The 27,535-nt window shown below is 45.1% G+C and overlaps 1 protein-coding gene across 1 annotated transcript in view; it reads left to right on the top strand.

Moving 5' to 3' along the window:
- The window catches only part of ABCA12 (ATP binding cassette subfamily A member 12), a 92,365-nt gene extending 74,677 nt beyond the window's left edge, over positions 1-17,688 (top strand). The window contains exons 40-54 of the mRNA XM_009285127.2: positions 617-722; positions 4,249-4,303; positions 4,788-4,965; positions 6,895-7,010; positions 7,630-7,789; positions 9,123-9,391; positions 10,041-10,251; positions 11,905-12,014; positions 12,632-12,776; positions 12,922-13,056; positions 14,444-14,547; positions 14,813-14,905; positions 15,361-15,466; positions 16,197-16,334; positions 17,569-17,688. Of these exons, the coding sequence (XP_009283402.2) occupies positions 617-722; positions 4,249-4,303; positions 4,788-4,965; positions 6,895-7,010; positions 7,630-7,789; positions 9,123-9,391; positions 10,041-10,251; positions 11,905-12,014; positions 12,632-12,776; positions 12,922-13,056; positions 14,444-14,547; positions 14,813-14,905; positions 15,361-15,466; positions 16,197-16,334; positions 17,569-17,688 (2,046 nt within the window). The remainder of the gene's footprint in view (positions 1-616; positions 723-4,248; positions 4,304-4,787; positions 4,966-6,894; positions 7,011-7,629; positions 7,790-9,122; positions 9,392-10,040; positions 10,252-11,904; positions 12,015-12,631; positions 12,777-12,921; positions 13,057-14,443; positions 14,548-14,812; positions 14,906-15,360; positions 15,467-16,196; positions 16,335-17,568) is intronic.
- The last annotated feature ends 9,847 nt before the right edge of the window (positions 17,689-27,535 follow it).

Raw genomic sequence — 27,535 nt, forward strand, 5'->3', positions numbered from 1 at the left:
AGCTCTCTTGTCCTTTGGTAGGTAACTTACACCTCCAACCTGGGTGCTGTGGCTTGTGCCTAAAGTAGCTGATGGTAAATCCCCTCAAAGTGCATGTCCTGTGATCTGATTGTTCCCTTGGTTCTCAGGGTTTATCATGGTATAGGTAAGAAAAGTTGTCATGGGGAGGGAAGGGCTGTTGCTGAATGAGAAGGTGACAACTGGCTATTTTCTGCCCTAAAGCAACCTTTTTCCCCCTGGCTTTCAAGGGGTGTTAGACATTTGACTGCTTAGCCTTCTTTGGGAAGTCTCCACTGCTGGTGTTCATCAGATCTGAGCAACTTATTACAGAGAAGAAAACAAGTGTCTGGATGGTTTATGTCACATATCCAGCTAGTGCTTCTTTCTTCTCTCCCAGAAGGCAAATGAAGCTGATGGGACTGCTTGTGCTGAAAGTGAAATGTGCTTTTATACTCATTCAGTACTTGATCTGGTTTAATCATTGGACTTTAACTTGCAGAGCTTATGACTTTAGATAACAACCATGGAATGATTCATTTGTGCAAGCAGACCAAACCAAAATGTTATCAGTAACAATTTCTCTCCCAAATTGTTTCAATTTCTCAATTGTGTGCAGGTATGGTATAATCCCGAAGGTTATCACAGCCTTCCAGCCTATCTCAACAGCTTGAACAACTTCATTCTTCGAGCTAACTTGCCAAAAAATGAGACTTCCAGATATGGTAAGTGTCCTTTTACATGAGCAGATAATTTCTCCCCTTTGAGGGGAATATCCTGGTTCTGTTGAAACCGATGACAACACTTACCTTGACTTCAATAAGGCCATTTCTTTATTCCCAATTATGCAGCTCCTTTAATAACAGAATTGAAAAACATGAATAAATCACATATTTCATTTGTCTTTGTCAAAGACTCAGAGGAGCTGGACAGGGAAGACCCCAGCTCCTATGTAACACTTCCTTCATCCAAAAAATGCCAATGGTTGCTATTTGATTTATTGCCTCTCATCATGGTACTGAAATAGCTGTGTCTTGACAGGTGCCCGTTAGTTATGCATAGAAAGGCTACTTTAGTTCATCTCCGGGGGTGGTGTAGCTTAGTAAATTTTAATATGTCACCCTTCTGCTGAGAGCAACTCAGGATGTGTGGGTATGTTTGTGTTTGAGAGGGAGTGAGATTAGGTGAGAAACATAATTTTCAGCTATATTTTTCCTCTGACACATGACATACATACACAGATTCCAAGGAGTGTTAGTAACCCTTCTGGGGTTATCAGTTCTCATAGCTTCTCCTTGGTAATGTAATGCAGCAACCCAAATTCCTGCTGATAAACCAGGGCCCCCTATCTTACCATTTACGGTTTAGGCTACATTAAGGGTGCAGCATGGGCACAAATATGTTTGTGTATGTATGCCTGTCTCTAGAGGTGGAGGGGCTGCAGGGAGAAGAGAAGATTTATGTTGATGTCATTCTGAGAAATCTTATACAGAGATTTATGGGATCTGACAAGAGTAGCAATTGTGTGCAGAAATGCCCTAGCGATTGATTTTCTTTGACAAACGGTGCCCTTCCAGCCATGTCCTGGTCATGCCTAGCTCCCCTCACCTCAGAGGCCTGCCATTCCAGGTGACAGTGAAATAGGTGACGTGTCTCTTTGCTCGTAAAACTATTCCTCACTGACGTGTCTGAATTGAACTATAATGGAAAAGGCATCTGGTCTGAAGCTTTGAGTGTCATGCCATGAATTAAAGAAACAGCAGAATGCTGATTACAAGTCAAAACAGCATGTCTCTCTTCCCACTTCCACATACGATGCACTGAAACTCCCTTCACAACAAGCTCGGCTCACAACAGACAAAACCCATGCCTTGCCCCCACCACCATCCTCAAATACCCACTGGCTCGTGCCTTTGAGATTTGCAGCGTGCCCTCCAGGTCAGAAGGTTCAAGCTCTTCAGTGTGTGCCGCAACAGCGTATCACAAAGCTGCAGCCCCTGGCTGCATGTGGAGAGAGGAGACTTGAGCCAGGCGCTTCCAGTGGCAGGAACATCCCAGAGCAGCTGAATTATTAAGCAGTGAAGCTTCTTGCCCTGTCTCTGTATTCCCAACACATGCTGTAGCGAGAGCAAAAGCAGGAAGCTCGTGTGAACAGTCAAAGTTTTCACAGGGAAAGTTTTATACCAGCAAAATAACAATTTTCAGTGGGAAAGAATAGCAGCAGTTTTTATTCCATCTGTCCTGCTGCTTATGTGTTTTTGGAAAGAAATGCTTAGCAGTAAATGACCAGACAGATAATTCTCCACTTCCCACTAATGATCCAAGCTATAGAATGGGGGAAGTAAAATGAATGGATGAGGATAGCTCCCCCAGGGTAGTGTAAATCCAGATTGAAATACAATTGAACAGACGTTCTGCGTGGTATGTTCCTGGCAGCTAAATCTATTTGCGGTTGTGACAAATAAATGACAGTTTAAGAACCATTGAAATGTCCAGATAAGTGTGTTGTCATTTCAGCAGTTTGAAAGAGGTGCCAGTCCTGCTTTAGAGGTTTGACTTAAGACTGCATATATTTTTAAAAAATACATAAAAAGCTTTTTACCCTGTCACTAAGCAAGTCATAATAGCTTTTGACTTATGTATATTGTGCTTTCTCCTCTCTCAATCCCAACCAACAAAAAAGAGAAAGCATTGAAATGGAAATTTTGACTTCTAGCCTAAGCTTCAGTAAAGGAAAATGGCTTTATAGTGAAGTATTAACAGATTAGACAGACGGTATCTTTCTTTCTCTCTCTTTTAGAGAAAGGAAATCTTTCCTGGCTGTTTGTGTGCCTTTATCAGCAGCCCAAGATTTTAATTCCATTTCTCTCACTGATGACAAGACTGAGGTGTTTTTTTCCCCCCTCTGAAATGGATTTCCTGTGAAATCTTCCTTTTCAAATTTATTAGCTGACCAAGTGCCAAACTGAGCAAAACCCACAGTCTCCTCCTTTCTGGCCCCTGTGTTGGAGTGCTCGTTCTTAGGGAAAATAGCCCAGAATAGTTCTTCCTCAAATAACTGCTGAAAGTCAGGCACCTGGATGTAAGGAACTTAAATTTCAGAGGTGTCAGGTTCTAGCAAATCTCTCTGGATTTAATAGCAGCTAGAGGTCCTCCAGCACTCCCTGAGAACTGAGGCATTTACTTAGGTGCCTAAATATGGATTGAGAACCTTGGTTTTAGGCACATAAACATCTTAGCCTAAACCCTTTCTCAGGTGCCAGAGTCTTAGAGACTGGGCTGTAATCTTGGTGGGACCAAGGCAGAGACCTTCACTGGAGGTTGGAACTGGCCCACCAGAGCCCTCCAGGTTCCTCTCTTTGCTAGAAAACTCTTGGGTTTATAGGCATAAATTGCCTCCAAACAAAGCAAATGCACTGTGATGAACAATACTAGAATATTTTGAGCTAGGTGTTCTTCTTGGTAAAGAAGTACTTAAACTAAATCTTATGAAGATATCTGCACATGAGCAGAAAACTTCTCTCTTGCAGCTTGTGCTTGATACAAACCCATTTTTAAGGGATCTTTTTGGAAAACATCACACTGGGCTTACAAACGCAGTAACTAGATTTTTGCTAGTTCCTTTGGACAAAACAATCTTTTTTTTTTTTTTCCCCCTAGCTGCATAAGACAGAATAGTTCAGAATTAACTCATTGCCAAACTGGGAACAAAAGTGTCTGTAGCTTACTTGGGTTTATGCTAGCATCTCAACAGATGCCCATATTGAGAAAGACGTATATCATAGGAAAATAATAGCTGTGGAGAAAGCCAATAGGGAATGATTTGTTTCTGATGATACAAGAACAAATGAAGTGATACCATCAAACAGCAGCTTTAAAACGAAACATATTCATCAGTTTTGAATGTGTCAGTGTTGAGGAATCTAACCTAAAACACATGGACACCCACAAGCATGTGCCTAATTTTAGGTGTGGGAGTGCTCTCACTGAAGTGAATACTATCAGCCAGACAGATGCAGAAACAAGGCCTAGGTTTGAATTTCAGATCTGCTGTGCATCAAAGTGAAGTCATAGGAAAAATGATGACGCTCAAAATTCTGCCCAGGATCACACCAAGATGACTGAGCAAAAATCAGCTTTTGATCTGCTTTTCTGTACTCAGTTTTCTGTATTACTGTCAATACCAGGAACTGGTGAAGGAATCTTTTAAGTTAGCCACATTTTCAATTTCTTTTCTTTTTGTTTTTGTAGGTATTTTCTTATCAGCTCACCCATATCCTGGAGGACAGAGTCAAGAACAAGTAATGTAAGAAAGTTCATTTGGCTGATGCCTGAATTGTTTAGCTTCAAAAGGAGCAAACCAGCTTCTTGGAAACCATAACACAGCCTAAATTACTGAATATCTTTCTCTAAATGATGAAAATGCGCTCTTCCTTGTCTTCATTCCCTCTACGCATGAATAGCATCCTGCATGCCACAGAGCTGCTGATTCCTGTTAGGGTTTCTTTGCAGGTTCTCATGTAGATCTGGAGGTCACAGTTACAGCATCACACATTTTTGTGCTTTGGCATAATAATAACAATTACATAATTTTCCTTTTGGCCTTACCAATCAATGCTATGGTACAGTGTTACGACTCAGTGCTGTGAGTCCTTTTTGCTAGGCGTAATTAACATCAGCAAAAGATGCTGGCACAGAATCAGGACCTCTTTGCTTCTGAGCTCTAAACAATGCCTCTGCAATGAGGGAAATCTGCCACTTTGACTCACCATATACATCTTTCTCCCCAGGCTCAACAGCTTACTTGACATCATAGTTTCAATGTCTGTTTTGGTTGGCTACTCTATCACGACGGCAAGCTTTGTGCTCTATGTGGTAAAAGAACATCAAACCAAAGCCAAACAACTGCAGCATATTTCAGGCATTGGGATGACAAGCTATTGGGCGACTAACTTCATTTATGATCTGGTAAATAATTCACATTCCTAAATGCATCAAGAGTAGCATTACGCAGCAGGGGGAAAAAAGTTCTTTATTTAAAGTTGGTTGCCTAGACTTCTTAATATTATTACTACCAAGAGTATTATGTAGTAATTGTTCTCCAAGGCATTGAAGACTATTAAATGTGAACCGCAACACTGGATTTTGCTAAGCGAAGGCATTCCTTCTCTCTTGAGTGTATGCAAAACATTCAGCACATTTATATGAGAGCAACACAGAACAGGCCAGAGCTTGATTTCAATTTTATCATGCAAGCAGCAAGCTGCTTTTCTGTTAGCTTGCAGGGCTAGATTAGTTGTCATGCAGGCTTTACGCATCTGGGGTAAGGTTTTGGGGCTTGAGGCTACAGCCATCTTGGAAACCCTGGGATTACAGGGTGTGACATTAGCAGATACCTCACAGCTGACACTCCCCTGTTGGGCAATAATCCATTGCTGGGTTGAATGCTCTCTTTAAGATTATATATTATAAAGGTTTTTAAGCCAAGGCTACTAATGCAGCTATATGCCTTCCAGGACCTGAGCAAGTTCCTTTCTACAGTGCTGCACTGCGCTGTATAGATTTACCACCTTGTTCCTATAGATGGTTGAGCTCCCCAGCACTGTGCTGCATTACGTGGTGTAGGCATGCCCTTGTCCTCCCTGAAGTTAAGTTTCCTCATAGTAAAGAGGTTTAATAGCACTGCTGGAAAGCATCGCTGAGCTAAGAGGATAAATATGCACAGTGTCTGTAGACTAAAGTGCTTTGTGTCTTATGAATTACCTTTGGTGCACGATGTCAAAGATGTCAAACCCTCACATAGATAGAGATCTGCAAGTGCAGAGTATCTCTGCTCGTGAGCTTTGGCGTTGCTGGCTATGCTGTAATGGTGATCAGCTCTACATATCCGACAAATTTCTATTGATGCAGTTCTGCTAGTGCCTAAAATCCCAGTGATATCATCAGTTCCTGAAAATATGAAATTTTCAAGGGCATTTGGGTGGCCAGCCCCCTTTGATGCAGTGAGGGCTAAGGGCTGAAATCCCTCGGGGAATGTGAGACTTGACTCTTTCTACAGAGCACAGCCTAAGCTCCTAGGTGTTTTGGTAACACCGATGCACACTAACAAAGCAGTCCTAACAATACAGTTCTCACCACTAACTAGTCTAAACTGCCTGCTTATAGGGGCCGGTGTGATTAGGCCACAGCGCAAGTATCTCCTGCCTTGCAGGAGGGGCTTGAAAGGGGTCTGAAGGCAGCGTGGCTGCAGTCTGGCTTGGCAGAGCAGCCCTGAGTTGCAGCGCAGGGGTGAGGATGGGGCAGGCCTGTGTCTGCTTCCCTGATCCAGGCCCTCGCTCCATATTACTGCATATTTGTAAATCAGCCTGTAGAAAAAAATCCCCAGAGTCCTTGCCACAATCAGTATTCAGCGGGCTGAAACTAATCCAGCGCTCTCGGCAACTTGATATTTCTCAGTGAATCCTTGCCAGTAAATTCTGTTAAATCCCAAAGCTGGGGAAGAGAGGAACCTCTCAAGGCAGACGTTTGGTAGGTCCCTGGCTTGACTCAACATTATAAAAACTAGATTTACAGGGCACAATGAAGTGGTCTGACTGCAAGGCTAACAGAAAACCCAAAGGGGTATTTTTCATTCACAGCCTTTTTTTCAGGCACTTTCTGCCCACAGTCCTGAATGTTGAGGCTTAGCCTGTTCAAAGTGGCTTTGTGGGAATTCATTTGCAAGACTCCCGAAAGTCTCAGGAGGACTGAGACCCCACCTGCATTTGGTTTCCCTTAGAAAACCCAAGCTGCACTTGTGGGACCAGATTCAGACCTGGCATTGTTGCTTCTGCATAGTTCTAGAAAAATGTTTAAGAATTATCGTCCTAATAACATCTTTTTAATATCATTTTGCAGGTACTTTTTATGGTCCCTATTGGACTCTCAATAGGAGTTATTTCATCCTTCCAGATACCAGCTTTCTGCAACAACAATAACTTATTGGCAGTATTTCTTCTGCTGTTACTGTTTGGGTAAGTGTGGAGCTTAGTTATTTAGATATCATTGCAGAGAGTGAGGAACTGGATGTTGCAGGCTGCTGCAATTTGAGATCCAAGGGAGGAATACGTGGGCTTTTTTCTTCAACGTGCACTTTACAAATGGTGACTAGTTGGTCCTTCCAAGAGCAGTGAGCTAAACTACTGTTGTCATGCCTACTTTATTCAAAGCAAACTCTGTAGCATACTATACGTATGAAATATTCAAGGTCACAGTGACAGCCCAAACTGTAAGCAGACGCATACTGAACTATTGCAAAGTTCAAGATATAGAAGTATTTCAAAATCAGAGAGGAAAAAAAAACCAGCAGCACAATTCAGGAAAACTTAGCAAAACTGTCTCCCTGGCTTTGAATCCTCCAGGCCCAGTCTGTCTGCTTTCAGTCGGGGCTCCATGTTCACAGTATGTATCATAAACTTTTTCTCCAAATTCTAACAGACACAAAGGCATTTTTCCTTCTTTAAGGTCCTGTAATATGGAAATCTAGTCACATGCCAAAACAGAACTGTTGTGTTTGTCTGGGGTCTTTAGTTGTCTGTTTTCAATCACACTTTGAGTTACTGTAGTATTCTCTACACTGTTGGCAATTTATAGATATGCAACGTTTTCATGGATGTACCTGCTGGCCGGGTTTTTCAAAGAAACAGGAATGGCCTTCATCGTTTATGTCTGCGTCAACTTGTTCTTTGGCATCAATACCATCATTACTCACTCAGTTGTATTTCTGCTCTCCCAGGAAAAGGCCACGGACCAGGTAGGAACCCTACTAATACTAACCCCTTGGTGAAACAATAGGAGGCTCCCTGTTGAGTTTGGTGGGTTTGATCAGGTCCTTAGCAACTGGCTGGCTTCAAGATATTTGAAGTAGACCAAGCAGAGGACACTTACTTAATGGGGTTCCCTGTAGACAGGACAGGAGTCAAATACGAATCTCGGTTGTCTGTAAATCTGCACCCCCAGCAAAGAAGGAAATGATGGTGACAGAGGGAAGAATACAAAACGAGAGGTAGAAAACTGCCCGTGCAGAGAAGGGCAGGAGGTGGCTGTAAATGTTTGATAAAAAGTTGATGGGGACTTCAAACCATTGCTAAGTTCTTGCAGCATGAACTGTGGAGAGTGACAACTAGATGTCATCGTCCTGAGTCTGACATGTGCTGCACTAAGCCCAGCACCGGCTGTCTGTCATCTAGATCTGTAATGCCATCATCTTCTCCCTGCAAGGATGAAGAATGACTCAGAGACAGTGATGATTCCCTGAAGTAAAGTCTTCTCTTAAACTGAGATATCCCCATGAATCACTGGGATAAACTGTACGCCTTACATTTAGTTTTCTTTTCTTATGAAGAGCAATTACTTTGTAAAACAAATAGCTGGGTTGGATTTTTCTCTCTAGCTGGACAGTGCTTGTTAGCAACCCCCTGGATTTTAGGGATGTGCAATTACGATCGCCGCCTATCCCTCTGTGCCCCAGTGGCAGGGAGTCAGTCTCTTTCCATGCTAATTTACTGCCTCTCCACTTTGCTGTGTGCACTAATCCTTTCTTCTGCTAGAAATGTACCAAATCTCTATGTATGAGAGTTCGTAAGTGTGAGACTGCCCTTCTATGTCTATTAAAGCCGAATTTTGTGTTTTATGGAGATGTTTGTCCAAGGAAAACAGATAGGACAGTTCTCCAGAGGAGCAGGGTTGGTGAGTGGGCTGTGCCCCACAGTGGCCTGGTGCAGCAGCTCTGTAGTTTTGGGAGGCACAGTGCAGCTCAGTGGCAGGATTCAGCTCTGGCTCATGGGTGGGTTTCGGGCTGCTGCATGCACAGAGTGAGGCGGCTTGAGCAGCAACGACGGACTGCGCTGGGAACTAGCTGCTGTTTGCTATGGGTGATCACAGCCTCAGAGCTGCCTGTTGACTTTTCTGACCTTGTGCCTGTGAAACGAGCTGTCTCCCGAGCTCTTTGCTCTCAATTTATCTCTGCTCTGAGACACAAGCAAATCCCAATGTAATTGTTACACTTCAGTCCCACAGTAAAACCTATGAATTTATTCCATGAATAAAACCAGTGACTGACTGTGCTGCTTTTTGTTTTTTTTCAGGGCTTGCATGATCTTGCTGAAAACTTAAGGCATGTGTTCCTTCTGTTCCCACAATTTTGCTTTGGCTATGGCTTGATTGAACTGTCGCAGGATCAGGCGCTGCTGGGCTTCTTGAAAGCCTATGGAGTGGACTACCCTGACAAAACCTTTGAGCTGGACAAGACCACATCCAAGCTGTTTGCCATGTTTATCCAGGGCACCGTGTTTTTTGCCATTCGTCTTACAGTTCATGACAGGATGATTCAGAGAATCTGGAACAACATACTAGAGTGAGTAACATCTGGAGTCTCGCAATGAAAACAGACCAAGCCAGCACTCAGTGGTTTTGTCAATTATGAAGCCCATAAATTTCCAAGACACTTTGCAAACATGGAGTAAGTTTTCTCTGGCAGCAGTCCCAGTGCCTACCAGTAATTAGAGTATTAACTAATAGAGGTATAGGTTACCAGAGTCCCTTGGTAGTCCTTGCTGGCTGAGACTATGGCCCTCGTTTCAGAGCTCTGGGTTTGGTGGGCTGATGTTCAGCTGGTTGGTAAGAGCAGTCAGTCCCTAGACAGCTGTTTGAGTCTCCCTGTCTCCTCTGGCTTGGGTGCACACAGGGAGGAGCGAGAACAGTCCCGTCACCTGCATTACAAGTGTGTCCACAAGGCAGGACCTCCTCTAGTTCAGAATGTTTGCTGAAAAATAGAAAAAAATGAGGCAGAAAGAATTGGGTCTCTCTCTTAAAAACCCAGGCAGTTGGGTTTTTAAATTCCCTAAATGGTGCAAATATCAGGAGAGACTAGAAACTGTCTGTACATCTGTGTATCTTTTGCATGCCCTGGGATATCACGGGAAGGCTCCTTAGTATCCCAAGCACACGTGTCCACTGCTGTCTGCTTGCCAGAGGGTAAGGTCCTGTCTCTGCCCTCCCCATAGGTTCCTGTTCGACAGAGTGCATGGCAAAGCATTGCTTCTGCCACCTGTGGCTGAAGAGGACAGGGATGTCCAGGCAGAGAGGAACCGGGTGGAGTCTGGCAAAGCTGACTTCGACGTGGTGCAGCTCCAGAATCTCACAAAGATCTACCACCTTCCTCACAAACGTGTCATGGCTGTGAAAAACATCAGCCTCGGGATTCCTGCTGGAGAGGTAAGCGAGGGGAAAAGGCTGTGGGCACCTTCTGCCCTGGGGAGGGAAGCTGAAACAGATCCACAGTCCCACTGTCATCTTCTCTCCTAGTCCTTGCTGCTGTCCCAGCACGACTGTAATAGTTTGTTCTGCTCTGACCTCTTCCTTCCTTCCTTTGCCTTATTTATTGATTCTTGGGGTTACGGTAGCAACTAAAGGCTCCTGGTGGATTTGGGACACCAAGTGACAGTTTGAAGGCCCTAGAAAGAGGAAGAGTGGATGGGACAGTGATGGAGCTGTATTCAGAGCAAAATGTCTGCATGCTGTGTTTGTACAGCACCTAGCACAGTGCAGTTTTGGGGGGTCACTGTGGATTGCTATATGGTAAATGAAGACGGCAGAATTTGTCCAGTTGCAATTATTCACCTAAACTGCATGGAGACAGCGAGTCAAGCCTACCTGCTTGTATTTCCCATCAGGGAAAGACAAATCACTTCAGCTGAACACACGTTTTCATGAATCAAGACTTAAAACTAACTCTAAAGAAAAAAAAGATTCTTTGGTCGTGTCAGTGCAGTTACCTGCAAAAACACCGACTCATGAGAAGAGAAAAGACAGGAGCATACGGAGCACCTCTGAGACCCAGAGGAAAGTTCATGGGGCCTCTGGAGACCAGATCCTGTCTCAGACTGTGCACCTGACTTGTGGGGAAGCTTGGAAGTAATCCTTGGTACCTGATTTTTTTAATCACCTGGGTTCCACGGAGATAGTGGGCATATGAAAGGATGTAGGGTGCTGGGCAGGAGGACAGCAGCCTCACATCGAGACTGTGGCGCTGATCTTTCTGGCAGAGGATTTTTTCCAAGCCACAACTGGCATTGAGGTTTCTAGCTTCTGGCAAAAGTCAGCCCAATGCTGGTGTCAGCAGAGGCCATGGCCCTGCACCGCAGACTGTGCGCAGATACTGTTCCTGCATGGACCTCGAGGTGGGAAAGGGGCTTGGATCGATCCTGTGCATCTGCAGTGGGCCCAACACATGAGGATTTTCACATCAGCCAATCTGTACTAACGATATCAAAATAATAGTAATTATCAGCACAATGGTAATTACTTATGCAACACACAACTGCATATCTCCAATCTTAGCAATAAAACATAGATTTTTAGCATGAGATACTGAACTGCACTACAGGGAGCCGCTTCTTAATCTTATTAATATAGTGCATTAGTGAGATTATTTGACAAAAATCTTGTGTCGCATTAAGGTTTTACCAATGACAGCACAAACCTCACTCGCCTCATTCCTATGAATAGCTCTGTTCCTGTCAATGGGAGGCTTTGCACAAATTAGATGCTCAGGATTTGGCCTGTCAGATGAGCTCGCTGCAAAAATGCACCTTGCAGTAAAAGGAATGACTCTATTAGAGACACATCCTTGATTCTTCACCATATTAAACAAACGGTTCTAATATAAGCTACAGTATATTGCACCATAAACAACCTCCATTATAATGTTCATATGCTCTGAGTACCTCTGCCACTCTTGCAATTCATCGTGCTCAAGGGTCCAGAGAAGAGAAGAGACAAGATGCACTGAGCACTCATCTCAGAGCAATATTTCTGTATTATAAATACAGCATGGTTACATTTCTACCTTTCTTTCCCACAACCCAGTGCTTTGGCTTGCTTGGTGTGAACGGAGCTGGAAAGACGACCATCTTTAAGATGTTGACAGGCGATATCGGTGCATCCAGCGGAAGGTTGCGGGTCCAGGATCATTCTGGGTATGGGGGATGTGATTTCTGGGGAAGGCGCGTGAGCAAATCAGCCTGGGAGCAGTGTTTAAGGCTGGATGGCAAAGGAAAAGAAATGTAAAAGTCTGAAATAAAACACTCAAGATAGAGCAAAAAATAAATAAGGCAGGGGATTTCATCCTTTGAAGATGGTATGGTTGCTTCCCTAGGGTTTGCATTTTGCTGTCATACCTCTGCTGTTCTCAGTGGTGTTTCTTTCACTTCATTCCATTGCAAATGGGATCAGACTCAGATCCTCAGCTGAGTGTGATCCCACTTCTGAGCTAGTATCTGGAGACCAGTAGGACTCATCTCAAAGCACTCTTTAACAGGAGTAGGCTTGGTGGCTGCTATGCCATCTGAAGTGCTGGCAGCAATTGGAGAGCTATGTACTAGACATCATGGCTAACAGACCTCACAAATACAATTCTTCCTTTGCAGCACTGAGGGCCTAAAAGATGAAGGTCTACAAATTCATAGAGTTTTCCTTCAAGGGTTGGGGAAGGGGTAGGAAGCAGGAGAAAGGGTTTTTTTCTCTCTCCTGTCTAATTCCAGAGTGCATTGGCAATTCAGTGTGTTTAAAATGACTTGCCGACTTCCTTACACAGGTCCTTGAATGACATAAGTGAGGCACACTGGTCACTCTTTGGCTACTGTCCTCAAGAAGATGCCTTGGATGACTTGCTGACGGTGGAAGAGCACATGTATTACTATGCTAGGCTCCATGGCATCCCAGAAAGAGAGATCAAAGGAGTGAGTAACGCCAGGGCTTGACTTAGAGCATTTTCCAGTTATTGAGAGCCTTTACATTGATTTAATTAGTGTTTCAATAAATAGATACGTGCGTGGCAATTGATGCCTGGACAAAGTTGTGAAAGCTGTACTCTTGCTCCCGTAGGTTGTATTCCAGCTTCTCCACCGGCTGAATCTGATGGCCTACAAAGACAGAGTCACGTCTATGTGCAGTTATGGCACCAACAGAAAATTGTCGACAGCTCTGGCTCTCATTGGGAAACCATCAATTCTGTTGCTGGTGAGAAATGGGGGCCTTGTTGGGGGGAAGAGGAGCAGATCTCTGTGCTGGCAGAGATGCTTTGACAGTCTAGGAAAACCTTCTCAGGCACAGCTTGCAGGACACTCCCCAAATGCCCATACTTAGCCTGACAACATATGCATCAGAGGAAAGTTTAGATTCCAGCAAGCACCCAAACTTTCTTTGAGGGCATAAGAGAGTGGTGAGTCTGCCAGTTTCTCTGTTAGCCTCTTTCAGAGGTCAAAAATAGATCCTATATTTGCCAATTAAATTCTCCTTGTTCCCAGCGCTTTCTTGGGTTTTTTTGTATCGACTGCCCTGCACAGTATTGCAAGAAAAGCGGCATCCAAGGCTCCAAATCTGTAGGAGAGCAAAGGAGCAACTTCCCTCAGGATTAGAACATAAAACTATTTTTCTAGGTTTGGCTTCCCTTTTTGTCTTTCACTTTGAACTTTCCAGTTCTTCCATGAGATATGCCATTGTTAAAATATACCTTTTTGTGCAGTTTTTCCACTTGCTGTGTTTTGAATGTGTGCAGTGCTTTGTAAGCAGGTTTTGCAATACTAAATTTGATACCTAGTGGACAAAAATCTCCCTTGCCCCAACTTGTATCAAGCCCAGCACTACTGCCTTTATTTCTGACCACATACACCAGCCCTCTAGCTGCTTCTGTGACATAAAAAAATCTCAATAAAAATAGAAGGTGGGGAAATTTCCTCTGTACTGACTGCAGCCTGAACCCAAGCTGTTTTATTTCTGCCTTACATAAAGCATTATCCTCAGCAATAACAGTTTGTCAATCGGAAATTGGCTAACAATTTTATCAGCAATGCATAAGATAGGAGATAGTATACCATCTTTCATCTCTGGCTTACTGTCTCTCTAAATGGAGAAATGCAACACTTGCTTCGTCAGCGTATTGAGAGGGAGGCAAAACGCAGGTGCACGTGGGAACCAAGTCCCAGTTGATAGCTTCTTGTCTGAGGTTATGCCTGTGGTGTTTATAGACATTTAAAACACCATGGTATAAAATGCACAGTAGGGTTGATCTTAGATGGTGCTATCACAGCCAGTCGGTTTCTCTAGAGGCTGACAGAGTTTGGGAGTTCCCACCAGCCACCAGGGGAGCTGTGCAGCTCCAAAGGGCAGCGAGGATGGAGGCTGTAGACAAGCTGACTTGCTTCTGCTTGAAGGGAGCGCAGGATGTCTCAGTCAAATCCGTAATGCGATTGAAGATAATCCTTCTCCCTGATCTGTACCAGTGGAAGCTCTCCTGTGGGTCCTTACTAGCAAACACAACACTAACGATGAAACTAAAAAAAGTGCAAGTTTTAGGAAGATCAGATTTTGAGTGCAAATTTACATTCAGTCCCGTCTCTCCCAATAGGATGAACCGAGCTCTGGAATGGATCCAAATGCTAAGCGCCACCTTTGGAAAATCATCAGTGAGGAAGTGCAGAACAAATGCTCGGTGATACTCACATCCCACAGGTAGGGCTGGTTTGGCTCTGTCTCCAGTTTCAGGGTCTGCAGCAGGTATGGAGAGGCCCGTCCTTCACACTCCCTGTTGGTCCTTGCAGAATTTCAGGGCACTGAGCTATGACAGGTTTGGGGGTTTGTTGTGGCTGAATGTGGGTGCCCACAGAGACCCACAACACTTTAGGGAAGACCAGTAATGTTCTCTGATTGCTGAAATAACTTTTTTTTTATAATACCTTCTCAATGACTTATTAGAGTTTCTTGGTTGGTTTTTCAGCATGGAAGAATGTGAAGCCCTCTGTACCAGGCTAGCTATCATGGTGAATGGGAGTTTTCAGTGCATTGGCTCTTTGCAGCATATCAAGAGCAGGTCAGTAAAATGTACCTATTTCACTTTTACCGAACGGCATATGGAGTTAGTAACCTACAGCTTTGAGGGCTCAGAACACGAGACCTTTGTTATCAGGGCATCAAAATAACATCATTTTCTGATTTGTGTTTCTTACTACACCATTGAAACTCTGTGTTAACTAGTGCACTTTCTGCTCTCTCATGGCCTTTTTTCCCAGAGATGTGTTCCCCAAAGTAATCTGTTCACTGCTGAAAATGTGAAATGCATGTTAGGGTTGAGTTTCGATTTTACTAGTTATCACAGTAGCTCGGCTTCTTATTAAGATTCTCTCCAGGTTAACAACCCTGACCCCATTCAAGCTGCACTCTGCCTGGATTAGATTTCCCCAAAGAGGCTGTGCAGCACTCTCAAAGGATTTTCTTTATCTGTTTCTCTTTCCTACTGTGTTAATTGTGATTTTCTTTTTCCCCTAGGTTTGGAAGAGGATTCACTGTGAAGATGCACTTAAATAGCAACACAGTTTGCACTGACATGCTGACAGAGTTCATGAAGTCACACTTTCCAAATACATGCCTGAAGGTAAGCAGGACAAATGCTTTCAGGAGAGGCCCTCTCCATCCCTTCAAATTAACCAAGAGGATCTTGCAAGATGGACATCTTGTAACATACTGTGCACATAGACCCGTGCTCTCAGAGTGTAAGGGATTCATACGCACACGCACACGTCAGTGCTATCAGCAACATTGTCCAAGGGCTGGAGCACCCAAGTTCCTTGGTGGCTTAAATAACTTCAGCCAAACAGCTGCAGTGATCCTATAAGGCAGCTGTTAGGTGACCCTCTGGCCCTGGGAATGGTCCCACTGAAGCCTGGTCTGCATGGAGACCCACTTCATATTCAGTGGGTAATGAGATGGTCGGGTGCTTCCAGTAACTGAATAACTGTAAAACCAGCGTAACTGAGTCACAAATCCCATCCGTTGTCCATAACCCAATCTCTGCATTAATCAAAATGGCAGTCTTGGAGCTGGAAAATGCTATGGCTACCCTCAAGCTTCCAGCTCTGGGGCTTAGTTATCATTTCCCAGTCACAAAACCCACAAAAACTCCCAACGGGGAAACACTGGTCAATACCGGACATAAATATTCTTCACCTTTGGGAGCCAGAAGGAGAGAACACACCCTCTGCCCCTTCGTTCTCCCATGGTTCAGCTCCTCTTTGCTTTTGTTCTCAGCCAGACAGCCATCAGATCTGTTGGCTTTTTATAGGCAGCAACCTCTTAACTTTACCCCATCATTCCTGTTCCCACAGGATCGGCATTTCAGCATGGTGGAATATCACGTTCCAGTCTCTGCAGGAGGGGTAGCAAATATATTTGATCTCCTGGAAGCCAGCAAAGCAGCCTTCAATATCAGGCACTTCTCAGTGAGTCAAACAACGTTAGAGGAGGTAAGGAATTAAAGATGTGTGGCTATCCATTTAAAACTGTTAACAGGGGAGCGGACTGATGGTTACACATAATGGACTGCTGTACACAATAGACTATACTTTGAAAGGGATTTCCGTCTATATTCCTCTTGGGGATACTTTATCAGTACTACCGCCTCCAGATACCTGTACTGGCGCTAGGAAAACACACATAGAAAGCTGCCTGTAGCATAAAGGATCTGTTCTTCCCTCTGCCACTGCTGACTTCTGCAGTCTCATGGGTGTGGATGAAGGGCAGGATTATGAATCACCCCCGAGTCCAGTGCTAGGCTTTCCACCAGTCCTGGAAATCTGCTTGATTTCGCTCTTTCTTGTACTGTATTTGCGTTGTAAGTTCATTTAGCATTACTCCAAACTTAGCTTCGTGGTTGAGTTCCTTCCATTTTCCCTTGGAAGAACATTCCCACTGGCATCAAAATCTTGTAGGAAACACATCAGCTGAAGGGATGCTGCAAGGACCATCCAGAAGAAATCATCCTGTTGGGCATCAGCATCTGATATATTAGGTCTGTCCCAGAGAGAGGAGCAAAACTGCAGCCCTGTAATCCTATGAATAGTTGAAGAGATCAGGGGGAGGAGGGAAGGAGGTCCTCAGTATTGTTTTAATAAGGGGCAGTGGTTGTGAGAAAAACAGGCAAACGAGCAGCAGGAAGCCCCAAGTCATATTTTGTGGGAGGACAGCTTGGATTTGTGTATATGCAAATGTGATTGCAGATACTGTTCTAGTAAGAATATTTTATGTATTCATTAGATACTGTTCAAACGAAGACTGTTACGTGAGATTAAATATACCTATCTGTATAATATGCAGTTGTGCATGTACAGATGTCAATTATATATAGACAGATGGGTTTATAAAGCAATAATATAGCTGTGTTACACTGTGATCAAAATGAGCTACCACACGGGTATTACCTCGCTAGTACTTTTGAAACATGAGCTGCAGGACAATTAGGTTTGGTACAGGAACGTCTACCTTTGCATCCCGGGTGTCGAGGTACAGGAGCGTGCATCCATTTATTTACATTAGCCCACAGAAGCCCAACATTTGCAATTCTCAAATCCAGCGGGAATCCATTCCTGAGGACTCTTTCCAGGCTCACAGTCAAATGAACAGCCATTCCTGTTTTATATTCATTCATATTATAAATTCTTTATGCTGTCACATACTGAACGTTTTCTTTTAAATTTCTAGGTTTTCATCAACTTTGCTAAAGATCAAGCAGATCCTGATGGCGTGGATGCAGGTCCTGACGTGACACTGGACAGCTCTGACACAAGTAGCCAAGATAGCACCATAAGCTCCATCTACTGAAGGGACCCAACCATGAGGGATCATAAAAGCTGGAGAAAAGACCTGATGACCCCTCGGGGTTCTTCCAGCCCTGTTTTCTATGGTTCTGGGATGGTGGGGACAAAAAGTCACATTTTCTTAAAGTACTTTTTTTTTTTTATGCACTTATTTTGTTACTAGGAACATGGTAGGCATTTAAGACTGGCATTTGGTTACAAATCAGATTGGTCTTTCCACAGGTTCTCCTCCCTCTCCCCCCATTTCTTATTTTATGATCACTTTTATGCCTGTGAGGACTTAGTTGATATCACCTGCTGCTCGTGGCCATTTGCTTACAGCAGAAATGGCCGTGATGGAGCAGAGGAGCTGTCGGCAGTGCACGGTGTTTGACAAAAAAGCAGCCCCACGGCTGCCCTCTCTGGAAGCCCGCACTCCACTCCCTGCTCAGCAACAGACTTTCTGGGTGACCATGAGAAAGTCGCTCGGTTTTGACAGGTTCCCCACCAGTGAAATGGGGTTCATGGCCTTGCCCTACCTCACAGGGGTGTTGCGAGGACATAGGTGTTATGTACTGAGTCGCATATGCCATTGGTGGGGGCCGTCTTTGGTAATGACATAAAGCTTATCTGTATGTGTGGGTTATGTCAGTACAAATATAATTATTTTAAAAGTCAGCACTTCCAGTGGTTTTGGTTTGTTCCTGTAGTTTATTCCAGCTCTCTGTACCTCCTTGAGTAAGTCCTCGAGTCCCAGGCAGTTCCTGGCTCTTGGTACCCAACGGAAGATCGTTCCACCAGCAAGTCCCTTTCTCCTTTTGGCTGATGTTCAGGGCTTCTCCATTACAGCAGAAGAATGGTACGAGGCAGGTATATTTGTTGAATCCTCTGATATGAAGAAGTTTGCTTCATGAGATTGTGTTTCCCTGAGCAGAGTAAAAGCAACGAGCATCTCCCTTGCTCAGAAAACCTCCATCTCCCGGGTGGCTCTGCCTCTCTGCTTCCTTTTCAGTGACCTTCCTCCTCAACACCCAAGTGGTGGCTGCCCCTGTAACTCTAGACCTGTGTTTTCCCACATAATAAGGCATAATTAGCTTCTTCAAAGGCTCTGCCTGCTGGCTGTGAATGAGACCTCTGCCTACCTTTGAGCAGCAGCCCCCCAGTAGCTGAGTTCAGCACACCAGCACGCACATCCTGCTGCCCCCCCGGCCCCCAGTCATTAATAGGTAGAAGAGTTTAATATTACTCTTTATTATATGTATCAGCATAAGGCCTCAAAGGCTCAGTTTTGGGTCAGGGCATTGATGTACGTGGTGCTATTCAAGCACATAATAAACTCTTTGAGCTCAATAAACTTACTGTTGCTGGTAAAAGGGATTGCTGATAAAGCCAGGTCGTACTTACCTTGTAAGGCCTGGGAAGGCCCATATGGCACTCGGTTTTGGGTTCATACACACCATTCCAGCTAGAGGGGGATTTTTTTGCTTTTTTTTTCCCCTAAAGCTAATTTGAGCCAAAGGAAACTTTAGATGAAAGCTGCAATGGCACATCTTTCTCACCCTGATCATCAGAGCAGTTGTACTAGTTCAGTTCCCATTCGATGCTAAAGGCTTGCTGAGATAATCACGCAAGGAATAGGTACTTTAAATATCAAGGGTGTTCGGGATTTTACAGTGGGATACTGAAGTTCAGAGTTTAGCTACTGCAAGGAGGTCACGTTTTCTCCTTGATCTTGGTGTAAACTTCTTACTGATAGCAGGAGGAGTTTTGTTACGGATTGAAGGTATTATAAAGCCTTGAATTATGCCTCAACCTGCTGCCTGTAATTAAAACTGGAATTCAGCTTCTTTCCAGAATGCATTTGACACCTGCAGTTTATGTAACTGAGAAAGCTGCCCAGACATTCATTGTAGCTTCTATTATTATGTCTCCAGCTCTGCAAAAGCTCTTTTTTTTTTTTCTCATTTTCATTGCATATCTTATACAGATCACAGAATAAAATTAAGCTTTTCTCTAATGGAGGGCTTGCGCTCCCTGCGAAGGACTCGGAGCATGAATGCCAATGATTTAAATGCAGCCTTGTAATACCAGAGTATTATTTTATTATGTCGATGGCTTTGCAACTGCCAGTGAAAGATGGATCTTCAGTCTCTGTCCAGGCGTACTTTACATTTAATTGAGGGAGACTGATACAAAGCTATTCTTTTGTCCCTTTAGAGCCTACTAATCAAAAAAACCAGGAAGTGATTCATTTGAATACTTCAGCAAGTTGCAGTTTAATTGGGTAAAATAGAGTTTAAAAAAAAAAAAGCAAAAAGCTTCCTTTGAATTTCCACACAATTCTGGCACTAATAGAAACATCTGCTTCATGCGAAATGTGTCACGGCCATGATATACGCTCCCCCTTTTCACTTGCAGGTAAAAATAAAACATCTGCTATTGCAATCAAGTCTGTAGGTATTGGTCCAAACAAGCCAAAGTTTACATACTTAAGGGAATTTAATTGAAACCTGAGGGGAAGCAGTTACAACTGTTTAGGGGGTTGAAGCATCTGGCAAGGAGGTTGTATATAATGTCACTAGGGGCTGAATTATTTTTTGTGCCACATTACAAACATCCCTACTCCCTGCTGAGCTTCACAGATTCAACCTGTCCCTTTCGGAGGTAGGACACACCCCAGGCTCAATTCTGGGACGATAAATGTGATAGCTAATACTATCCTGCCTCCGAACACCAGCTCCAGGTTTCTTGTCGCCCTTTTGCCTCCCTAAGGAGGGTTGATTCTGGTTCCAGGGGTGACCAGAAATACAGAGCCCTGCCTAAGAAAACAACTGATAAAATCTGTCTTAAAGATTATGAGCGCGCTGTACACATCAGGGGAAGGATGGGGACACTCCCCTATCTTCAGTGCTTGCGGTAATCTTCACCCTGCTGATGTACGGGTGTAATAGCAGGTGCCCCCCGTTGTCAGCCCTCTCTGAATCCTCTCAGAAACTTTTGCTTTACATGACTCTGCTTTCAAAAAAAGCCAGGCAGCCAACAAGCTCGGTCCTTTCCTTGGTCTGAGCAGGGAGGTAAGATCACTGAAAACACTGACCCTGGTGTCCCTGGAAGGGACAGGGGAGCACTCTGCGTACCACTGCACATCACCTCTCCAGGAGCGAGAGATGAATGCTGCAGTCTGGGGGGAAAACAAGCTTTTCATCTCAATTCTTTAATGCAGTCTCACTTCAGCCACCCTAATAACCTTTGTTTGAGGCAATAGGGAGCAACAGTGCTGGGCCAGCCCTGCCGGAGCGATCACACAGCCCGTATGTGTTAATTGGAACCGCATGGGCCTCAACTGAGCTTAATTTAAAAATGCTCTAAAATGTTACAGACACAAGGTATACGCTAAACAAGTCCAGGGCCAGGGAGTCAAGGAGGAATTTAATAATTGGTTATGTGGATTGTGAGACTGATTCAAATCAGTTTTGTAATTGGAGCTGTGGACCTGGAGACGACAATTCAAATCTCCATCCTGCCTCTCCTTCCTTTATCACTTTGTGCTGCTGATGAGAGCACGGCGCTTCTCCAGCCTGATCCTTGCTTAGCTTCGGTCTCGATGCAAATGGCCACCGAGGGCTGAACTTGCAGCGTCAGAAAAGGTCTGGCAGGGGCCGACGAAAGCTGTCCAGAAGGGCCAGCATTAAGCAATGGTTCTCTCAGCCCTGACCACTACCGTAAATATAAATTCAGGGTCTAATTGGACTTCTTTGGTCTTTTCATGAGAACCACAGCAGGGGTTTTGTTACTGGATTGGATCAGAAAACATGTTTATAGGTCAAATGAACATGTCCAGGTAAACATAACTCAGTGACTAGTAAAGCGCAGGAGCGGGTGCTGCCCACAGACCTGCTGCCTGTGCGGAGACACTCCTGGGATCCAGGATTTGCAGGATCCGACCTCGTAACAGGCTCAGGATGGGGCCCCAGCCTGTTGTAGGAGCTTCAGCTTCCTTACATTGCTGCAGCTTCACTGAAGCTGCTGTGAGGGTTTTTGGCTTTTTACAAGCCAAGAAAAATGTGTGCTCCTGCACTTAATAGGGGAAGGGTTTTTCTGTGAGCTGGTGGAGGAAGAAAAATGGTTGTTGGATGGCAACAGCACATAGCGTGATTTTACTCTTTTTTTTTTTTTCAGACAACAGCTGTGATCTTGCATAGCTATAAACGTTTCTGTGAGGGTGGAGGAAGAAAAATGGTTGTTGGATGGCAACAGCACATAGCGTGATTTTACTCTTTTTTTTTTCAGACAACAGCTGTGATCTTGCATAGCTATAAACGAAATATCAACAGCGTATTAAAAGAGAGTACAACAGAGAAAAGAAGCAGTGGGGAATGAAAAAAAAAATGAATTCACCAGAATTATTATTCCACGACAGTATTTAAATTAAAAAAATCACTCTAATTAATTTAGTTGTTCAGGGAGAGGGTGGAAATAAGGAAGATGGCACTGAAATAGTAAGAACAACATTAGTATGGGACACAGCCAGTGCTAACTTACTGTTGGCTCTGCTCCTCACGCTACTTGCATACACAGCGCTGGTAATGAGGGAGGACGATCGGCCCCACGGTGCAGCCCATGCTCAGAGCAGCATAGGGAGCACGGCCCATTTCAGGCCAGACCAGGCCCCCCAAAATATCTGTAGCATAGGGGGAGCTGCACAAGACCACCCCAAGGGGTATCAATATTTTGGGATCGGGGCCTGACTCATGTCATGGTACGATCCTGCAGCACCTGAAAGCTGGCACACACCAAAACAGGGGACAGTCACAGTGGCAACATTCAGCCCAGGGTGAAGAAAACATACAGCTTGTGCTTGCAACCCACGGAGCAAAGCTTGACACCAGGCGCCTCTCCACAGCGCTCGGTTCCTGGGGGGTGCAGCCCCCCCTTCATTGCTAATTGCTGCTAGAAGAGACTTTTAGAAATAGGCCATCGCCAGGGAGAGCAATTCTGAGGGCCCCGTGCTGGGAGTAAGAAGAATAAATGACCGTGCTCTCACAAGCTTTAAGGCTCAAAGCAACAATCTGATCATCTCCCCCAACCTCCAGTTTAATGGAGGCTCTGGAATTTTAAGCAGTGGGTCTTTCACTACAGCCAGGCGTGTTGGGGAGAAATGAAGCACCTCTTAGAAAGAGCTCAGGTCTTCACTGACTCCAAAGAAAGAAACAAATGAACGCCATCTTCAGGGCACTACGGAATTTATGGTAACACATACGAGATAAAATCTAAGTGAAGACAGGGTAATAACTGAGGTTTTTACCTCCATTAGCAGGTCAGGGTGAACTCTCAGCCCTCTGCTGTCTATGTCCTAGTTACCAGCTAAAGAGGTTTTACACAGCCCTCCGCTTTAATGTGCGGTGGCTATTTCACAGCCAGAGCCTAACAAATTGAAGCGCATCCAGAGTGTGATGGGGAGGAGGAAGCAGGATGATATGTCTCTCCGTAGCCAGACCCAGTTGGGTTATTCCTGTGCAAGACAGCAATGAATTTAAGGTAAAATGATATCAACCAGATTGAAATGCAATTAAAGGAGTTCCCTTAGGGTTGCACATCCAATTAGTAGAGTACCTTTAATTACACCAGTGCAGTTTCAAATAGACGTGTGCTGAGAGGACAGTCAGCACAGAGCTGAAGTCTGCCTGGTGACCCATATCCATGAGGGCTCCAGAGGAGTTATGCATGGGTTTACATCACCAAGTGGTGGTCTGCTCCTCTACTGGGGGAAGAGCTCCTGGGGTGGCCCAGCCTGGCCTAGGAGTAGGGTGACCACTCGCACAGGGCACCCAGTGCTCCTCAGGGTGTCGGCCCCAGCTGTGAGCACCTCTGCGTGAGGGCTTTTTCCCTTCTTGCTCCTGCAGCCTCAGCATACAAGGGCTGGCAGTGGACAGATCTGCTTTGGGATGGACCACAAGGGATGGAGCTCCATAGAAGGAGCCCTGAATCACCTTGTCAAGGATCCTCTCTCTGCTGGGTGGCTGCAGCGGGAGCCTGGAGATGCTCGCAGGCTGAGTTGGGGCCCTTACCTGAGCTGGGTAACCTAACCCCAAAGGGCTGCCTCTTATTTATCTTCAGCCAGCCCTAGAAGCAAGGCAGAGGGAAAACACAGAAACCATTTTCTGCTTTTTAACAGCAATTTTCTCTAATAAATGATTGCTGGAAAGCAATTAAGATCCAAGTGCTTCTGAAAGGTTTACCCTTTTTGGTGCATAGGGCTTTCCCCCGTGCAGTGACTGAACATACCCTGCTCCCAGGAACTGTGGAAGCTAAAGCATTTGAGTTGAGTTTGAGAAGAAAACTCATTAAAAAACTAACAATGCAAACATTAGGAAATGCTAGCAACACCACAGTACTTGTAGGTGTTCCTCAGCCATCTCTGGGGAGTTATGTGAGGTATAGGAACTCAAAATACTTTTCTACCTCTACTCTTGAGCATAACAACTCCCTCAAAGCAGCCAGATGCAGCGGGTGGAAGTCAGGAGTGCGGTCCTTGGCTTGGACCCTTAGTCCAAGTCCCTGTCAAAGCCTATAGCAGGCTGCCCTGGACTGCAGCAGGCTGTGGGACCACATCTTGCTCCCCCGAAATTTCTATGTCAAAGAGAGAAAGCAAAGCTGAAGGGAACTCTTCTTTGCCCATTGTACCACCAAGCCTGAGGGCTGGGGTGTGTTTATAACCCAGGGACCTAATTTTAATGCAAAATTCACATCACCTTGCACCAGATTGCGCCCCGAGATCAATACTGATAGGTGCACAGAAGTACGTGCTTCATACATCTTCATATGCCCCTCCTCAAGTGTTTCTTTAAGTACCTTCAATGTCAGTAAGACGAGCAAAATTTGAGACCACAGGCTTAATCAGATTAACAATTATAATCATTCCCATCCATCACCACAAAGCAGGCTGTGACGCTGCTGAATCCGTTCTGCTTCAGGAACCCGGGAAATCAGAGCTGCACCTGATCAGCCAGACAAGGGCAGCTCGAGGCTTGCCGTGAAAAAGGAAGAGAGCGATTGCTCGGCCTGACTTCTTTATTCATTTTTTTTATTAGCCTTCAGAGCCTCCCTGGAAATTATTAAAGCATCTCCAGGGAGTGCAGTGCCGCAAAAGGAGCATTTACTCACGGGCTGGTGCTTCACGCTGTGATAACCCTCTGCGTGAATGTGCCAGAGCAGCTGTACGGGTTTCCTCCCTTGCACGGGCAGCAAGACCTCTCCTTTAACCTGCTTTCTACATCTTCAGCATTTGACCATCCTCATTATAGACTCAACAAGCAGCTTTTTTTTACCCATAAACAGCCCTTTGCCACACATCAGTGGATGGCAGCAAAGGCAAAGCTTGTACGTTTGTTATAAACCACCCTGGTTGTCAGTCTGAGGTTCGCTGCATTAAACAGAGCCTCCTGCTCCTCAGGGTTGGGTTGTAAACTGGGATTTGTGAAATTGGGCAGGATTAGGGCATACCACGGAGCTGCAGCAACGGGGACCTTCACCGGGAGGTTTGGGGCTGAAAACTAGGCAGTGTATGTGCACCTAAGGTACAAGTGTGTGTTTGGGGAGGCTGCTTGTGAACTGTGCTCCCATCAAGCTTCAGTTTTAAATTGGGAAAAGGTGTTTTAAAAAACAGCAACAACAAAAACCCCAAACACAAACAAAAAAAAGCCCAAATGTTCAAAGTTCCTTAATGTGCTGGGCCCCCAGAAGCCTGCAGGGATGGAGATGTTGGACAAGGTTCAGCCACGGCCGTCCGGAGGAGGGACAGGACAGTTTGCCCCACGCATGTTGCCCTGCCTTTGCTGATGGTGGAGGCAGCAGAGCCGAGGGATGCAGTTTCAGACAGAGTTCATATTGCAACCATTACAGAAATCCCACGTGCCAAAACAACATAACTCTGCTGGCGTACAGAAAAATGTAATTACTGGGTGAGCGTTAGTCGGGCTTCAGCCCTGACCCGTGAGAGCAAGAAACCTCCACAGCTCCCTTGGAGAGTCTTGATGTTATAGGGGTTATTTTTCCACTGTGAACGTCCTACATGAGGTAATTTCAGTGCTTGAAGTCAGCTCGTATATGACACGTTAACATAGTGCCCCTTTGCGCAATATACCACCACTTCTCACGCTAAGTTAAATGGGAGATAGGTGTCATCCCAGGACTGCTAAGTTTCTGTGTTACTCATCAGCCTCATCCTGATAAATCAAAGCTGCTGGGTTGTGTTTCCCTCCCACCCCCCTTGGCGTTTTTGAGCTCTGGCTCAAGCAGAAATTACCGGGTGAGATCGTTTGGCCCCTGTAATGGAGCATGCCAGCCTACATGGTTATACAAGTCCTTGAAATCATCTTAAAAAATGGGAAGCTGTTTTTCCATCCACCCAGGCTGTGACATTGAGGGGCTCAGCACTGATCTAATGAAAATGAGAGGGTCTGTGCCACTGGGCTTTCCCATCACCAAAGGCCTGTTTGCAGGGTGGAGCAGGAAAAAGGAGCCTTTTGGCCTTGGATGGCTCAGGGCAGGGGGGTCCCGGCAGCGGGATGGAGCAGCATGGGCGCAGGGCTGGCGATGTGCACAGGCTCTGGGAGGGAAGGTTTTCTGTGGAGGAACTCACAAACCATCTTCACTTGCCTCAGAAGTGAACCGAGAGGAGGGATTATAGGAAAATCAGAGCACAAAAATAGGGGTTGGTGCTTAGTACGTTCGACCAACAGACCCTGATAACTCAGAGGGGAGGGTGCGATGGTGTCAGCTGCCGCCACAGTTTCGGCGCTCTTCCCCACAGAGGCTGGCGAAGCCAGCTGTGTCCCTCAGGCCATAGGGAAACAGCCCCACGGCTCTCGGGTCAGACTGGCGTTTCTTTTGGCAGTTTATAGCAATCCTATTTGTGGATTAAAGTGCAGCTGTCAAGGCTGCTCGTTCAGGATTTACGACGTGGCCTCAAAATACAGGAGAAAAGGAAAGCTGAACTCTCCTTTGATGTTTGCAAGTGTAAACTGCAGACCCGAGCTGAACACACTGTAAATAAGGATCATTAATCATCAGCCAAGCGGTACGCGGTTGCTGTTATTTATTATAACAACATAAATCATCAGGAGCTGCTATCATGTTAATTTGGATTTAGTATGGATTAGTATAGAAAAAAGAATATCCTTACCTATTTAAAAAATATATTCCCTTACTTGTAAACACACAGATGTGCTGGGTGTTTGTTCCTTAGTTTCCTCCTGCTAGGAAGCGAGTCGGGAAAATTCTGCGTGAGCTTTGCATGTGAGGGTGCGCAATGGTTCAGGCCAAGTTGCACCTGAGCAAAATCTGTCTTGCGATTACATGCTAACTCGGCACCTAGGGAAAAAGCAAGACCGGGAGGTCTCCGACACATTTCGGAGGGGCAGCTCTCCACGCTGCCTCCCAGCCCTTCCTCCAGCCCCTGTGCAGGGCACGGGGCTGGTGCTTCCCAGGTACTGCATTGCATCCATATATCGCTGTAGTAACCCCATGGTTTTCCTGGGTTTTTTTTTTTCATTTGCAGCTCAGCTCTGGCTTTTATATTTAAAAAGCATGAGGCATGGGTTTTGTGGGATGCTGGAGACCTGTGCTCCTGCCTTTGGAAGGAAGGCTTAGCAGGGAAGGAGCATTTTAATTTAAATTAAGGAGCATTACCCATGCATTTCATATTCACCAGAAATACCAGCTATACTCCTTGCTGCTATATTATTTTTTTCCCTGATTTGACTTTATTCAGGCTAAAAGGTGGGTCTGAGCTGCTCATGCACCAGAGCAAGGCTGGCAGAGGCACCTGTATGACCGTACCCTGTGTTTTGGGTGTGGAGCTCGTGCCAGGG

This window comes from Aptenodytes forsteri, unplaced genomic scaffold (genome assembly GCF_000699145.1).
Source record: "Aptenodytes forsteri isolate BGI_AS27 unplaced genomic scaffold, ASM69914v1 Scaffold264, whole genome shotgun sequence".
NCBI classification, from domain to species: Eukaryota; Metazoa; Chordata; class Aves; order Sphenisciformes; family Spheniscidae; genus Aptenodytes; species Aptenodytes forsteri.